The sequence below is a fragment of the Dendrobates tinctorius genome, unplaced genomic scaffold, assembly GCF_039654945.1.
Source record: "Dendrobates tinctorius isolate UK_male_01 unplaced genomic scaffold, ASM3965494v1 ptg000007l, whole genome shotgun sequence".
NCBI lineage: Eukaryota > Metazoa > Chordata > Amphibia > Anura > Dendrobatidae > Dendrobates > Dendrobates tinctorius.
This window is the reverse complement of record NW_027361675.1, coordinates 31,485,456-31,501,691: the sequence shown is the minus strand read 5'-3', so window position 1 is coordinate 31,501,691 and position 16,236 is coordinate 31,485,456. Positions and strand designations below refer to the sequence as shown.

The 16,236-nt window shown below is 46.7% G+C and overlaps 1 protein-coding gene across 1 annotated transcript in view; it reads right to left on the bottom strand.

Annotated features, from left to right (window-relative positions):
• The window catches only part of INTS2 (integrator complex subunit 2), a 90,822-nt gene that overhangs the window by 62,615 nt on the left and 11,971 nt on the right, over positions 1 to 16,236 (bottom strand). Inside the window, exons 7-10 of the mRNA XM_073573184.1 lie at positions 8,175 to 8,305; positions 7,908 to 8,081; positions 7,550 to 7,770; positions 6,761 to 6,886 (exon numbers count right to left, since the gene is read on the bottom strand). Of these exons, the coding sequence (XP_073429285.1) occupies positions 6,761 to 6,886; positions 7,550 to 7,770; positions 7,908 to 8,081; positions 8,175 to 8,305 (652 nt within the window). The remainder of the gene's footprint in view (positions 1 to 6,760; positions 6,887 to 7,549; positions 7,771 to 7,907; positions 8,082 to 8,174; positions 8,306 to 16,236) is intronic.

The window sequence follows — 16,236 nt, the reverse complement described above, 5'->3', positions numbered from 1 at the left end:
GTTGTGGAACTGATGTTTTTCTCCCCACTGACATAAATGAAGAAAAAAATGATGCAGGAAGAAATATGACAAGATAAAAGAAAAAAAAAAGAAAAAGGGAAAAAGGGAACTTGCTGTGTTTTCCCCAAAACGATGAAAAGCTTGGAGTGCTAGCTAACAATAGAAAAGACAGAGAAAGGATTCAGAAGGATCTAGATAAGCTTGAATAATGGGCAGCAACTAACAGAACAGTATTTAACAGGGAGAAATGCAAGATTCTACATCTAGGCAAGGAAAAAAAAAACAGGATTTTGGGGTTGCTTACCGTAAAATCTGTTTCTCGAAGCCTTCACTGGGGGACACAGACAATCGGGTTATGCTGCTGCCACTAGGAGGCTGACACTATGTACAGAAAAAGGTTAGCTCCTCCTCCGCAGTATACACCCCACTAACCGGCACTATTTTCCTCAGTTAGTGAGAAAGCAGTAGGAGAAGAAACAAAACAGAATGAAAACAGGACAACTCAACTGTAATCAACAAACAACATAAGAACAGGAGTTGCAGAACATGGGAGGGTGCTGTGTCCCCCAATGAAGGCTTCGAGAAACAGATTCTACGGTAAGCAACCCAAAAATCCTGTTTTCTCTATCGCTTCATTGGGGGACACAGAGACCATGGGATGTCCCAAAGCAGTCCCTGGGGAGGGAGAAGCAAACTTCCATTAGGTCTGAGGACTCACCACCGCCACCTGCAGGATCCTTCTGCCTAGGATGCCATCCGCCAAAGCGTAGGTGTGGACCTTGTAAAATTTGGCAAACGTGTGGATCGCAGACCAGGTTGCCGCTTTGCAGAGCTGCAGCGCGGAAGCTCTGTAGCACACCGCCCAGGAGGCACCCACTGCCCGGGTAGAGTGAGCTCTAATTCCAGGAGGGGGCACTCTATGCTTGACCCGGTCGGCTTTCAAAATGGCCGATCTGATCCAGCGAGCAATGGTAGCCTTGGAGGCCGGCTGACCTTTCTGCGCACCATCTGGAATGATGAAAAGAGAGTCTGTCTTCTGCAAGGGAGACGTCCTAGCCAGATAAACCTTCATCGCCCTGACCAGGTCCAGAGGGTGGATTGGACCCGGACAAAAGGACGGAAGAACAATGTCCTCATTTAGGTGGAAGGTGGACACCACCTTAGGAAGAAAGGAAGGCGGGGGCCGCAGGACCACCTTATCCTGGTGAAGCACCAAGAAAGGGGGGCGACAAGACAGGGCCGCAAATTCCGACACGCGCCAGATGGAGGTGATGGCCACCAGAAAGGCTACTTTCCAGGAGAAAAAAGATAGGGAGACCTCCCTGAGCGGTTCAAAGGGCGACTGTTGAAGAGCCTCCAGGACCAGATTGAGATCCCATGGGTCCACGGGAGCGCGGTACGGAGGTGCCTCATGAGCCACTCCCTGAAGAAAGGTCTTGACCTGCGGACGGGAAGCCAACGTCTTCTGAAAAAGAATGGAAAGCGCCGAGACTTGACCCTTCAAATAGCTGAGGGAAAGGCCCGCATCTAGGCATGCCTGGAGGAACGCCAGGATAGAGGGGAGAGAAAAAGGACATGGGCGGAACATCATTGGCATCGCACCAAGTGAAATAGGCCTTCCACGTACGATAAATTCTGGAAGACGATGGCTTTCTAGCCCGGATCATGGTGAGAATAACCTGATCCGAAAAACCTGACTGTTTCAGAACCGCGGTTTCAATAGCCACACCGTTAAATTGAGCGGCCGAGAACTGGGGTCGCTGATTGGGCCTTGAGACAGCAGATCTGCTCTGTCTGGAAGCTTCCAGGGGGCGTCCGCGAGAAGGTTGACGATGTCCGCGAACCAAGCCCTTCTGGGCCAATCCGGAGTGATGAGCATGACTGGTACCCCTTCCGCCTTGACTTTCTTCAACAGCTTGGGAAGAAGAGGCAGGGGAGGGAACAGATAGGGAAGCTTGAAATGAGACCAGGGAATGGTCAGAGCATCGGCGCCCACTGCGAGAGAATCTCGGGCCCTGGATACGAACTCAGGAACCTTCCTGTTGAGGCGAGACGCCACAGCAGATCCACGTCCAGAGTCCCCCAACGACGGCAAAGCTGATGAAAGACGTTCGGATGTAAGGACCACTCTCCCGCCGCGAGACCCTCGCGGCTGAGAAAATCGGCGGCCCAGTTGTCCACGCCGGGAATGTGCACTGCGGATATCGCTGGAACCGATACCTCTGCCCATTGGAGAATCTTGGACACTTACGCTAGAGCCGAGGAGCTCCGAGTCCCCCTTGGTGGTTGACATATGCCACCGCTGTGGCATTGTCTGTCTGAATCTGGACCGGCAGACCCCTGAGAAGCCCCTCTCAGTGAATGAGAGACAAATAAATCGCCCGTATCTCGAGGACGTTGATCGGCAAAGTTGTCTCTTGAGTCGACCACCGACCCTGAATCATCTGGTTTCGAAACACAGCTCCCCTGCCGAGAAGGCTGGCGTCCGTTGTCACAATCTGCCAGTGAATCGGAAGGAATGACCAGCCGAGGGAGATGAGAGGAGATGTCAGCCACCAATTGAGGGACTGTTTGACCCGGGACGAGAGGCGAATTGGACGATCCAGGGAGAGAATGGACCTGTTCCACCGAGACAGGATGGCGTGTTGAAGCGGTCTCGTGTGGAATTGAGCAATGGGAATTGCTTCGGTCGTCGCCACCATCTTTCCCAAGACCTTCATGGCTGACCGAAAAGATTGAAGCTTTGGTCTCTGCAGCGATCGTACATCTCGCCGCAGGGAAATCAACTTCTCTTCCAGGAGAAAGACCCTCGATCGAAGGGTGTCGAACAATAAGCCTAGAAACACAAGACGTTGAGTCGGAACGAGGCAGGACCTCCTTGTTTACGAGCCACCCGAAACTGGATAGCGTGTCGAGAACGATAGTAAGGCTTTGGAGAGTCTGGTGAAAAGACGGAGCTTTGATTAGAAGTCGTCAAGGTACGGGAAAAGTACGAGACCCCGGATCCTCAACAGGGCCATCAACGCCGCCATGATCTTTGTAAACACTCTGGGCGCGGTGTCGAGACCAAACGGCAGGGTGACAAACTGGTAGTGGTCCTGATGAATCGCGAAACGCAGGAATTTCTGATGTCCGTGAAAGATGGGGACAGGCAGATAGGCATCTTGAATGTCTATTGAGCACATGAATTCCTGCGTCTCCATGGAAGCGATCACAGAACGAAGGGACTCCATCCTGAAATGTCGCAGGCGGACTCTCTTGTTCAGCAGTTTGAGGTCCAGAATGGGCCGAACCGAGCCGCCTTTTTTCGGCACTACAAACAGGTTTGAGTAAAACCCTGTGAATCATTCTGTTTCGGGAACGGGCACAATTACCCCAGAACTGAGAAGAGAGGCGATGGATGCAAAGAAGCCCGGAACTAAGGCGGGGTCTTTTGGAGGTCGAGACTCAAAGAAGCGATCTCGGGTCCGAGAGACGAACTCTATCTTGTATCCTGAGGATACAACTTCCCTGACCCAAGCGCCTTCCACCGAGGCAAGCCAGACGTCTCTGAAAAAAAGAAGTTGCCCGCCCAGTTGGGGCTGCACCTCGGAACCTTGTTGATAGTCATGCCGATGTGGACCGTCCGGTTCCGGACCTGGAGGGTCTGCCCTGGGAGGAGTAAGATCGCCTGGAGGGAGTAGGCCTAAAGGAGACCTTCTTCCTATCCTGGCGTGCCTGCGGCCTTTGTTGGTTGGAAAAGGTTTCTGCCGTCACGACGCGGCGGGAGGGCCGAAAATGACGCCTTGGAGGGGGTCTACGTGTCTTGGACTGAGGGAGAAGAGAGCTTGTGCCCCCAGTGGCATCTTTAATAATCTGGTCAAGCTGGGATCCGAAAAGACGTGCTCCCTGAAAAGGCAGGTTGGTAAGGGACTTTTTTGATGACAAATCCACCTGCCAAGCCTTGAGCCAAATTGTACGCCGGATTGCAACTACGTTGCTGGACGCTTGAGCTGCGCAAGACACGGCATCTAAGGAGGCAGAGACCAAATATTCCTCTGCATGGGAGATCTGGTTGGCCAGCTCGGCGAGTCGCTCTGACTGGGCTCCATCAAAAATGCCCTGGCGTAGATCCTCTGCCCAAGTAGCAATGACCTTGGCTACCCAAGTGGAAGCAAAGGTTGGGCTTAGCACCGTCGCCACCGCTTCGAATGCTGACTTTGCTAAGGATTCTATGATCCTGTCGTTAGAATCTTTTAGAGACGCCACACCTGAAATCAGAAGGACTGTGTTGTTAGATAGTCTGGAGACAGGAGCGTCTACAGAGGGAGAAGCCGACCAGTTGTCGGTGAGCTCTTGAGAAAATGGATACAGCACGCCGAGACCCTTCCCTCTTTGAAAGCGTCTGGTCGGATTTTCTCTTTCCCTGGTAAGGAGCTTATCAAACTCAGAGTGAGGAGCGAAGACTCTGGAAGGTGCTTCTGCCCGTCTGAACGAAACCTCCTGATCCGAGGGTTTCGCATGAGAGTCTGTGATCTCGAAAGTGTGGTTAATCGCTGCAATGAGGTTCTGTACCGTAATCTTCATGTCCGCGACATGGTCCAAATCAAGCTCTAAGACCTCTTCGGATGGCGCATCCGAGAACGCTTCGCTTGACTCGGGTGAGGAAGGACGGGAAGGAGACTGCTGGGGGGGACTATGCGGAGAGATGGGGCGAGGGGAGGAATCAGGACGGAGATCCTGCCTGAGCCTTTTGCGGCTCATGCTGGCTGGTTCAGAGAGAGGCTCTTTAGCCCTGCTGGACCCTGCAGAAGTGTCCAGGGGCAACCTATCAAGCACGGCCACGAGGGACTGAGAGACCCTGGTGAGATCTGCCACTGATTGAGATAGAGAAGAGGCCCATCCGGGAATGAGCATGCAAAGTACTTGACTAAGGTGCAAGAGGAAGCAGGAGGACGAGCACGGTCAGACTTAGAGTTAGACATAATGACGGAAAGTCACTGAAGCAGTGCCGGAAGGTTGGGGGACAGGAGACAGAGGAGGGTGTCAGTCTGCAGTTGCAGAGCTACTCACGGTCCGATGTCCTGTAGCTGCTTCCAGCAATTGAAGATGCATGGCTCGTCTGGGCTTGCAGGGGCACGGCAGAGGGAACAGCGTCCGGCTGACAGGCTGTGAAAATGGCAGCAGTCTGAGAGGGACAAAGCAGGAAGCGCGCACTTTCCTGCAGTGACCGAGGAAGAAGATGGGCGGGACTAACCGCCGATGCTAAAGATGGCGCCGCCCGCTGAAAATAGCCAGGCTGGGGGTGGGTGGAGAGAGCGCCGCCTCAGGGACGTCTAACATGAGGGGAGAAGGTGGTGGGCGGACTAAGAGCGGGCGGGAGAGAAGCTCGCCTAAGGAAGAAGGTGAGGGGGGCGTGGCCGCGACGCAGGACAAGGCCCCAAATGAAGCTGGGACCTAGATTAGATGTGGCGGCCGCCAGGAAGCGCGGGGCGGCGCGGAGGCCCGCAGAACAGCCGCGGCGCCCGCTCCCAAAGAAACCCTGTGTGGAGCCTGGCTGCAGGATAAATAAGTAAGAGCAGCCTGGGGAAAAACGGGGGCAGGGTGACAAGAAGCTGCGCATGGCAGTCTGTGACAAAGAGAGACCCCCTGTTGCTAGAGATGGGTGCCGTGATCCTATATAGCGATTTAGGGGCCCTATACTTACCCACCGTCTTGATCCGTTCTTCTGAGCAAACCTGGAAAGGAGAGTACCTTGATTATCCAGCGTACGTGCTTCCTGTAGAGGGATGTCCGCGTCTCATCCTAACCGACAGGCTCTGGTAGGCGAGTGGGTGGGAGACGGGGGATGAGGACCAAATGGCTGGCACACACCTGTGTTAGGCTCTTGGTCTTGTTGTAGAGAGCTGTGAGGATACGGGGTGGCAGTACACGCCGTACTCACAGTCTCTGTGTGGGACTACAGACGTGACCATTCACTCTGTATCCCTCCAGAAACCTGAAAAGGAACGACGCACATTGAGGTAGATATGGGTCTAATGAAAGACCCGTGTCCACCTCCTACTGACACTAAGCTAAACTGAGGAAAATAGTGCCGGTTGGTGGGGTGTATACTGCGGAGGAGGAGCTAACCTTTTTCTGTACATAGTGTCAGCCTCCTAGTGGCAGCAGCATACACCCCATGGTCTCTGTGTCCCCCAATGAAGCGATAGAGAAACTAAGATTACATCTATAGAACGGGAGAAATAGAACTAAGCAACAGTACATATGAAAAAGGCTTGGGTATATTAATAGATCACAGACTGCACATGAGTCAACAGTGTGATGCAGCAGCAAAAAAGGCAATCACACGTTCTAGGAAGCATAGAGTCTAGATCACGTGAAGTCATTATTGCCCTCTACTCCTCCTTGGTCAGACCTCATCTGGAATATTGTGTCCAGTTCTGGGCAACACATTTAAAAAAAAAAAAAAAAAAAAAAAGACACTGAAAAACTGGAGCAAGTTCAGAGGAAAAAAAAAAAAAAAAAAGAGTTACCAGGATAGTAAGCGGCCATCAGAGTAAAACAAGATTGAAAAAAAAATATTATCATTTGGAGAAAACTGTCACTTTAACAATGCAACAAGAGCATTGGATCCCACTGTGTCACTCCATAGACTATTCTTGCAAGCAGCAAAATCAACCTGAAATACAGCATACTGCAAGGCAAAATTAACTAAACTACACCTTCAAATACCACAACATGCATTAGTCAATACTAAGAACAGCAATGCACAACTCACCTTACTAGTGTAGAAAATGCTAGCAGCATACAGAAGGAAAGTGAGACGAAGCGCACTCCTCCAGGAGTCGCAGGTGGACGGCTGGTCATGAGCTGAAGAACCTGCTCGGCTTCTTCATCTGTTGGCCTGATATAAAAAAATACCCACATGGTACGGTTGAGGAACTTTGATACATCTTTCCCCAGCATCATGCTCGTCTCCAGGTACATGCCCAAACACGAACCGTACTCACACTATAAGACCCGGCATGACTGCCGGATTTCCTGACCTAAGCTCATAGGCACACGAGGCAGTTGACTCAGGTCTGAAGTCCCCGGCAGCCGGGCCCCGTACTGTGATGAGAACACATGACGTGTTTCACAGACATGTGAAACTGGCCTCACAGACATTACGTATAAGATAACTGACTATCCAATCAGTTGTGGAGGGATCTAACGTTCCCCTATGTTTTGAGCTACAATCTTTAATAGATATACAAATATGAAGAAATAAGAAGAGAATGAGAATCATCAGTTGATTATTAAAATTTCTCCATAGCCAGAATAGAGTAATTTTACTTACAGGTATAAACATATATGACACTTCTTATATGTGGTACTTGTATGCATTTCTTATATATTACACACAAAGGGGTTGTCCGTTATATCCATGTGGTGAAGAAACACAACTTCTGGATCAATATGTTAGGATTATAGTTTGAACTTAATTGACCTGTGCCTTTTATACCCTCAACTACTATGAAGTGATTAATCCCAGTCCCGTGTTACAGTGGGAAAAAGAGATATTTACTTAAGGCCAGCTATTCCCATCAAAGCACAATACAGGCGAAGCAGGGCACTGGCTTTGACTACGTGCTCCTCTTTGAGTCCACAATAGACAGGTCCTCCAAGGTAAGTGTCTCCACACTTTGATATCTGTGGTTTTTTCTCAGTTGGAAGGATGCTCATTAACTCAGAGAGGAGCTGCCGCCTCATTTGCCACAGAACCGAGCTGCTGTTTTCTCGTCTTCTCTAAAATAGAAAAAGATAAATTTCCATTGACAGTACACATTGTAACAGTAATGGATAAAGTTATAGTCACCATATAAAAAGTGGAAATTACTATTTAATATCTAGAACAAGACCGTATATAAATCGGGATAGCTTACCAGTTGACCATTGCGAATAAAGGTGCCAAACCAGGTCCTAACTTTTGCATTGGTCCCAAGGAGTAGCCCGCTTACAAAGCACACCATGTTGCTCACACCATCATCACCAGCCTCATTTTTGGTATGGTCCAAGGTCAAAGCTACACCAAGCCCTGGAAGGTGACATTCCTCTACCTGACAAGTAAAGCACAAACCAAAAATGTCCTCAACCGTCTAGCAAACATACTGTCAGTATAAAGAATTGGTGCAATACCCAAAGCTACTTACCACCATGCCTCGAACTTTCAGGGCTTGTGATGGATTCATCTTGCACAGTTGTCGGAGAGCTTCAGTTCTGCGCCTCCCTCCAGTACTTTCTTCATCTTGACGTTCTCCATTTTTTATCAAGCTCCTACAAACTATACAAAATATGATGAGTATGCAATGGCGTTTTAGATTCACGCATAAAACAGGCAGATTTTTATATTTTAATACTTTAACTGTATTTTACCATGCTGATGTATTTGCAGACAAAAGATGCAAACTTATCTCGGTAGTTGCTGTGTTTTCATTCAGGTCATGCAATATTAATGAGGATTAGTTAAAGGGAGATTACAAAGACATTGAAAAAACAATGTTAAAGCACTTTAGTCTATCACCACTGCATTGGTGGGGGGGAATCATTCCACTTGGAGAATACCGCTTTTATGCAGACCTACTGTATGTTACTGTGTAGACCTGTAGTTATAGGTAAGAATTACAGTTTCCACATTGGCCACTAGGTGGCACTAGTTACATAGGGGTCATGTTTGCAGCCATTATAGTGGATCCAAAGAAAAGCATTGCTTGCCATATTTAATTTACTTTACTAATTTATATAATGCCCAGAACTTTCATGCAGGACTGTAGGGGGGAGAGAAGTTGGTCGCTTTAGAATACGGATCCCCTGGTGGAGAGAAACTTTTCCCTTTGGAAGGAATACACGGGCTTGAGCCGTGTCGAAACTCATGCCAAGAAACGACAGGTGCTGAGCTGGGGTCAGAGAGGATTTCTCTCTGCTGACAATCCAGCCGAGACGCACCAGAGTGTCCAAGGTGATCTGAAGACTCAGGCTGTGTTCACACACAGCGTTTTTTTTTGCGGTTTTTCCCGCGGATTTGCCAAAAAATCTGCGGGAAAACCGCGAAAAAGAAGCTTCCCATTCATTTCTATGCATTTTGCACTTTTTGTGCACATTGATGAGTTTTTCACCGCGAAAAAACGCATCGCGGTAAAAAACGCAGCATGCTCATTAATTTCGCTTTTTTTTCCGCGTTTCTGATTAGTTCAATGCGTTTGGAAAACGCACGGAAAACGCGCAAAAACGCGCTGTTTCTGGGAAGGGAGTCCTGTTTTCAAGCAGAAATTTTCTGCTACGTGTGCACTTAGCCTCAGGTCGCAGCCTCGGCGGGACAGCCCTTTGATCAGAAGATCGTCCATGTAAGGGATTATGAGAATCCCCTTGGAACGAAGGACCTTCGTGAATACTCTGGGAGCAGAGGCCATGCCGAAGGGTTGAGCCATGAACTGATAGTAGTCCTAAAGGATCGCAAACCGCAGGAATCTCTGATGCATGTCAATGACATTGTGGTGTTCCTGATGAAGAAGTCTGGTACTTTGAAAAGCGTTGAATAAACCCACAGTTGAATGGCTACATGTTTTGGACCTTGAATCATTCAGCAGCGCAGATGAAATCCACATTTTACCCATTTTTTTATCTCTGGTTGAGGCACAAGGTCTGAAATAACAACGGCTATGCTGATTACAGCAAGCATGATGCAGTGTGGTGGGCGTGACTGAACTGCCGGCCGGTGAAAAAGTATGCCTCTGATTGGCTCACACGCCGGGGGGCGTCAACAGCTAGAAGGATCTGCCAGCCTGTAAGAAGCAAAGTGCCCCTCGGATTGGTGAATCGCCGGGGGCGTGTACCGGCAGGGAGCTCCATGATAGGAGAGAAAAAAGGGTGTCAAGGAGACGCACGCGAATCGTGGGAAATGGCCAGATCAGAGCAGAAGAATCTATGACCCGGTGAGACCTCCTATTGGTCCAAAACAGCACGAAATTCAAATGCCCAGTGGGGAGTGCCCGGGGAAGCCAGAGAGAGGCACGCCCCGGAAAGAATGGAGGTGATCCTGTTATGAATGGGTCACCGAGGAGGAAAACAAGACCAAGCCAAGTCACAGAAAACCAGAGAGGTTGGTAACTACACGGATTGCAGACCCCTGATCCTAACCACACAACTAACAGCAGCCGTGGAGCGTAACTACGATGATTCTAGATGCCTCGTCACAGCCGGAGGACTAAATAAGCCTAAAGCAAGAAAAGGGGAAATCTAAAACTGCCCCAGAGCAGACCCCAAAGGAATAGACAGCCCCCACACATGTATTGATGGTGAGACAAGATGAAAACATGAACACAGGTAGGAAAATAGGCTGAGCAAACGATGGGGCCCACACTAGCTAGAAAGGACAGGAAAGGAAAGATACTTTCTGCAATCACGCCAAAAAACCCTGCAAAAATGTCCAACACTTCTGATAGCAAAAAATACCCTGAAGTCACTAGACTTCTCCCACTATATCAGCACTCTGGCATATTCTGAGAACAGAGCAAAAAAGAGGCCAATCTAATAAGGGACAAAAAGCAAACTGGCACATACAGTGACATAAGAGTGGAAATTCAGCACAGCCCCAGCCGGGGCTGGTTGACCACACAAAAAACTGAATAGACCAAACCAAATCAAATGTGAACATTAGCAAAGACAACTTAGCTTGAGAAGGCAGGAACTGAGCTGGAAACTAAGACCTCAGGAGGCAGGAAAAAAATCACCAGCATGGGAATAAGGAGTCGGCTGTCAAATCCAGTCTGAGACTCCAGATGTCCACTCCTCTTCCTCATTATCAGGTGGCAGATCGCTGTTAATTAGATCAGCTTCACTACCTCCTGCCACCACCAGAGGGAGCCTGGAAAGAGAACTCAACTCCTCTGTCAGCACAACCAGCTCCCTCACCAGAAACCAGAGATAGACCAGAAAATGAGTTCACAACATGATCCCCAAGGTCTGGGACCGGCAATAGGAAAAATGGCCACAGCTGTGCAGGGAATAATGCACTAAAGCCGCCCTGCCCCGTTAAGGTACGGAAATGCTGACAAGTCCTGCCATGCGCCTCTGCGGGGAGAAAACATACATATCTGCAAGGTGGGGCCACGGTTCTTCTTCACTGATGAGGATCACATAAGGAGTCCTCGGGTGGGTGAGGGTCGCTGGAATCAGGGATCCTCCTTCCGGCACGTCTCCAGACGGTGCAGAAGACGGCGTCAACCCCTTACGAGAAGGGGGAGGTCACCAATGGTGACCACCGTCTTCCTCCCAGACCGCTGCTCCTTTGGCCATGGGGCTTATGTAAGGTTGGAATCACACAAGCACCTTTTTTTTAGCCAAAGGCAACTATGGATCCAGCATAAAGGTAAAGTAGAAGTCCTTTGTTAATATTTACTATTGCTTCAAAAATCACTCCTTACTCTCAAATCTAACACAAACCAGATTAAAAAAAAAAATTGGTAAAAAGTTATACTTAAAAAATCATATTTTTATTCAAAATTACCAGAACATATGAAAATTAAAGAACAGATTCCTCATGACAAGAATAGCCGAAATGCGCGTCGAGGTGGAGAGACGCAGGAAGGGTCCTGCACTGGTACTGGTTCCAGGTAAAAGCATATATCTTGCATTTGGATGATGGTATCTCTCTATATATTATACGGGCATGCGTTTGTATTGTAGGTATGCACTTGCACCAAATACTTCCTATATATCTGAGAGGCCTATACATGTGCAATAATATATGCACAGAAACACTAATTAGATTATTTACTTCTTAAGGCATTGAGCCAGATTTGGTTAGCTTATTTTTGTATTACCCTGTATTCTAAGTATGATAAGCAGATACACTGCAAGTTTGCATTTAGGATGAGAATATTTTTTTCCTTATGGGCATGCTGTTGTACTTTGATATGCATTAATGCTTTCTACATATCTGAGAGACATATACATATATATATATATATATATATATATATACACACACACACACACACACACACATACGCACACACACACATACACACATGAGGCACCTGTTTAATAATATTTTAATTTTCATATATTCTGGTAATTTTGAATAAAAACATTGTGATTTTCCAAGTATAACTCCTTTTTTCCGAGTTTTTTTTTTAATCTGGATTATGTGTTAGATATGTTGATAAAGAGTTTTTGACTGTGTGGTTGAACAGGTTATGGACTAATATGCATGTCCTTACTCACAAAGAAGAGAATCAAAAATGGACACCCTATGATAGTCGGCATAACAATTGAATTCCAAAAAAAACAAAAAGGATGATGATGATAAAGACTGACAATATCTGTTTTTAATTAGTAAAAATATAGGTACAACAATAGCTTCTGAACAATAATGTGTTTTTTCCCTTTGCTACCAGAAGTGGACTGTATGATAATCCCATTAGAAACAAAAAACAGCAGCATATCATGAAAGGAAGATTGCCATTAATCTACGTACAATTATAGTCTATTCTCCCTACAGGTACGTCACTTAGCTTTCCACAGAACCTTCTTACCTCTGCACATAGCATTCACTTGGCACGTCACTCAACTAACCCCCTGCTTTACCCCCCAGTATTATTTATGACCTTGTTTACTTTGGCTTGATCATATGCATCTGGTCCACTCTTAATTATCTGACCAAGAGGAGCACAGACCACTCCTCTCAGCTTCACACCTGAATGCACTTTGTAGCACATATATTGCATAGCACAAGTCTGCCAAGACTTTAGTCTGCAGTGTGTATCCTAGAAGTGTGAGATATGAAAATATGAATTAATCCAGAATTGAACCAGAAGGGAACAGAAGGTAACTGGAAAGAGTCACTGTAAACAATGTTTTTGTTTGTCTCCACTCTGACCCCTATAATCCTTCACTTTCTGCTAACCCCACTAATCCCTACACCAAGCAAGATGTATATCTTTGTACCGTGTTAGCCAGTAGATAGAAAAATATTCAGAATTGAGAGTCCTCAGTGGCTGATGCCTTTTAATGGCTAACTGAAAAGATGGTAACACATTGCAAGCTTTCGAGACTACTCTGGTCTCTTCTTCAGGCTAGACTAATACAAAATCTGAAGAGTCACATATTTATGCACAACACAACACAGAAAAAATGCAATGGATAACACAAGTGACGTGAAGCAGAACTATCAATATGGGAGAGGGAGAAACATAAATATTGGACCAGTACATAGATAAGGAGTCTGGATGTTTTATAGTCCTCTGATTGGGGTCTCCTAATGTGTTGTGATGCCCCCACCAGGTCTTGAAAGCAAATTCCTTAATTGATGTAAAAAGACATAAATCCATGCGCGACACATTCATTCCAGCACTGAGAGTGTCAAAGGTCGTCATAAATTTATACTCCCAAACACGTCTCTCTCTCTGAGATGTGAAGTTACCTTTCAATACCAGTAATTTCATATCCATGTTGCTGTGATCAGGGATACAAAAATGTTTTGCCACAGGTAGATCCATTCTTTTTTCTCTTATTGTGTGACGATGAACATTCATCCTTGTTCTAAGCTTTTGCCCTGTCTCCATCACATACAGACCCCCAGTTGGACATTTAGTACAAATAATTAAGTACGCCACATTAGATGTAATGCAGCTGAAAGTACCTGGGATCTTGTAGTCCTGATGTGAGTTGGGGATCTTTATCTTGTCCGTGGTCATTATAAATGGACAAGTTTTACATTTTTTCTCGTTGCAAGGAAAGGTTCCTGCAGCTGTTGGAGAGGACAGGGAGCTTCTGACAATGATGCTTCTTAAATTTGGGGGCTGCCTAAAACACAGCAGTGGGGGGTCTGGAAAAATGGATTGTAATCGGGCATCTTTTTTTGGTGAAGGTTGTAATTTCCGGGCAGCTCCCCTTAGCACTTCCAGATTTGGGTTGTAGGTGACTACTAGAGGCACCCGGTTATTTTCTTCTTTAGCTTTGTAATGTAGCAGGTGATTCCTTGACATTCTGGTGGCTTTTGTAATTTGGTTTTCAATTGTTCTTGGATGGTAGCCCTGATTCAAAAAGGTCTTTTTGAGGCGACCAAGGTGTTTGTCTCTATCCATGGGGTTGGAACATATACAATTGTATCTGATGGCTTGGCTATAGATAGAGTTCTTTATGTATTTTGTGGTGTGTGGTGAAACTTATAAAATTCATCCTCACCCACAATTACTTTGAATTTGACAACAAGATCTATCTACAAGAGACTGGCACAGCTATGGGAAGTAAAATGGCTCCACAGTATGCAAATCTTTTCATGGCCAAGCTTGAAAGCGACTTTTTGTCCTCATGCCCCATCAGGCCCCTGGCCTACTATCGCTTCATTGATAATATTTTAATCATCTGGACGGAGTCTGAGCAACAGCTAAAGACGTTCCACGAACAGTTTAATCAATTTCATCCCACCATCAATTTAACACTCAACTACTCCAGCACTGAGATTAACTTTTTGGACACCATCATTAAGCTAAAAAACAATGAAATAGAGACATCCCTGTATCAAAAGCCAATCGACCGTCCAACATACCTTAAATGGGACAGTTTCCATCCAAAACACATAAAGAACTCTATAGCCAAGCCATCAGGTACAATTGTATATGTTCCAACCCCATGGATAGAGACAAACACCTTGGTCGCCTCAAAAAGACCTTTTTGAATCAGGGCTACCATCCAAGAACAATTGAAAACCAAATTACAAGAGCCACCAGAATGTCAAGGAATCACCTGCTTAATGATGATGTCCAAAAAGTTAATCTCAGTGCTGGAGAAGTTGAGTGTTAAATTGATGGTGGGATGAAATTCGACATTAGAGCAACTTCTCCCAACCGTCCAAGAGCAGTTTGGCGATCAACAATGCCTTTTTCAACATGATGGAGCACCTTGCCATAAAGCAAAGGTGATAACTAAATGGCTCAGGGAACAAAACATAGAGATTTTGGGACCATGGCCTGGAAACTCCCCAGATCTTAATCCCATTGAGAACTTGTGGTCAATCATCAAGAGACGGGTGGACAAACAAAAACCTTCAAATTCAGACAAAATAAAAGCATTGATTTTGCAAGAATGGACTGCTATCAGTCAGGATTTGATCCAGAAGTTGATTGAGAGCATGCCAGGGAGAATTGCTGAGGTCCTGAAGAAGAAGGATCAACACTGCAAATATTGACTTGCTGCATTAACTCATTCTAACTGTCAATATAACCTTTTGTTACTCATAATATGATTGCAATTATATTTCTGTATGTGATAAAAAAAATCTGACAAACACATAAAAACCAGAGGGCAGCAGATCATGTGAAAATATAATATTTGTGTCATTCTCTAAACTTTTGGCGATGACTGTAGACCTCATCTTCACCCGCCTCTGCTCCCTATCTAGCCTCTCTGACCACAACCTACTTACATTCTCTTCCCTCTCCTCCTCAGGTCCACAATCCCCACCTCAAAAACTCGCACACCCTCGCAGAAATCTTCAACACCTCGATCTACACTCACTGTCTGAATCCCTCCTCCCTCTTACAGACATAAGTTCCCTACACAATGCGGATGCCGCTCTATATAACACCACAATAGCTGTAGCTTTGGAATCAGTTGCCCCTCTCAAACATACCAAAGCTTGCAAAATTAACAGACAGCCCTGGCACACCATTCTGACCAAAGAACTGAGGCGGGCTTCCAGGGCTCCTGAGCGGAGATGGAAAAAATCCCACTCCAATGAGGACTTCAATGAGTCCCTCACTACTTTCAAGGCCACACTCGCTGCAGCAAAACAAACCTACTTCTCATCTCTCATATCCTCCCTGTCTCACAACCCTAAACAGTTATACAACACCTTCAATTCTCTGCTCCGCCCCCCAGCACCTCCTCCCTCTCCACTCATCTCAGCTGAAGACTTTGCCTCATTTTTCAAGGGGAAGATTGATATCAGAGACAGTTCTGGTCAACAATCCCCACAGTGCCCTTCCTCCTACCTACCCTGCCCTCCTCCCCCAAAACCAACTTCTCCACCATTACAGAAGATCGACTCTCCACTCTACTCTCAAGATCACATCTCACTACCTGTGCACTTGACCCGATCGCATCCCTAACCTCACCACAGTCTTCATCCCAACCCTAACCCATCTCTTCAACCTATCACTAACAACTGGTGTTTCCCCTCAAGCTTTAAACATGCCTCAATCACACCTATCC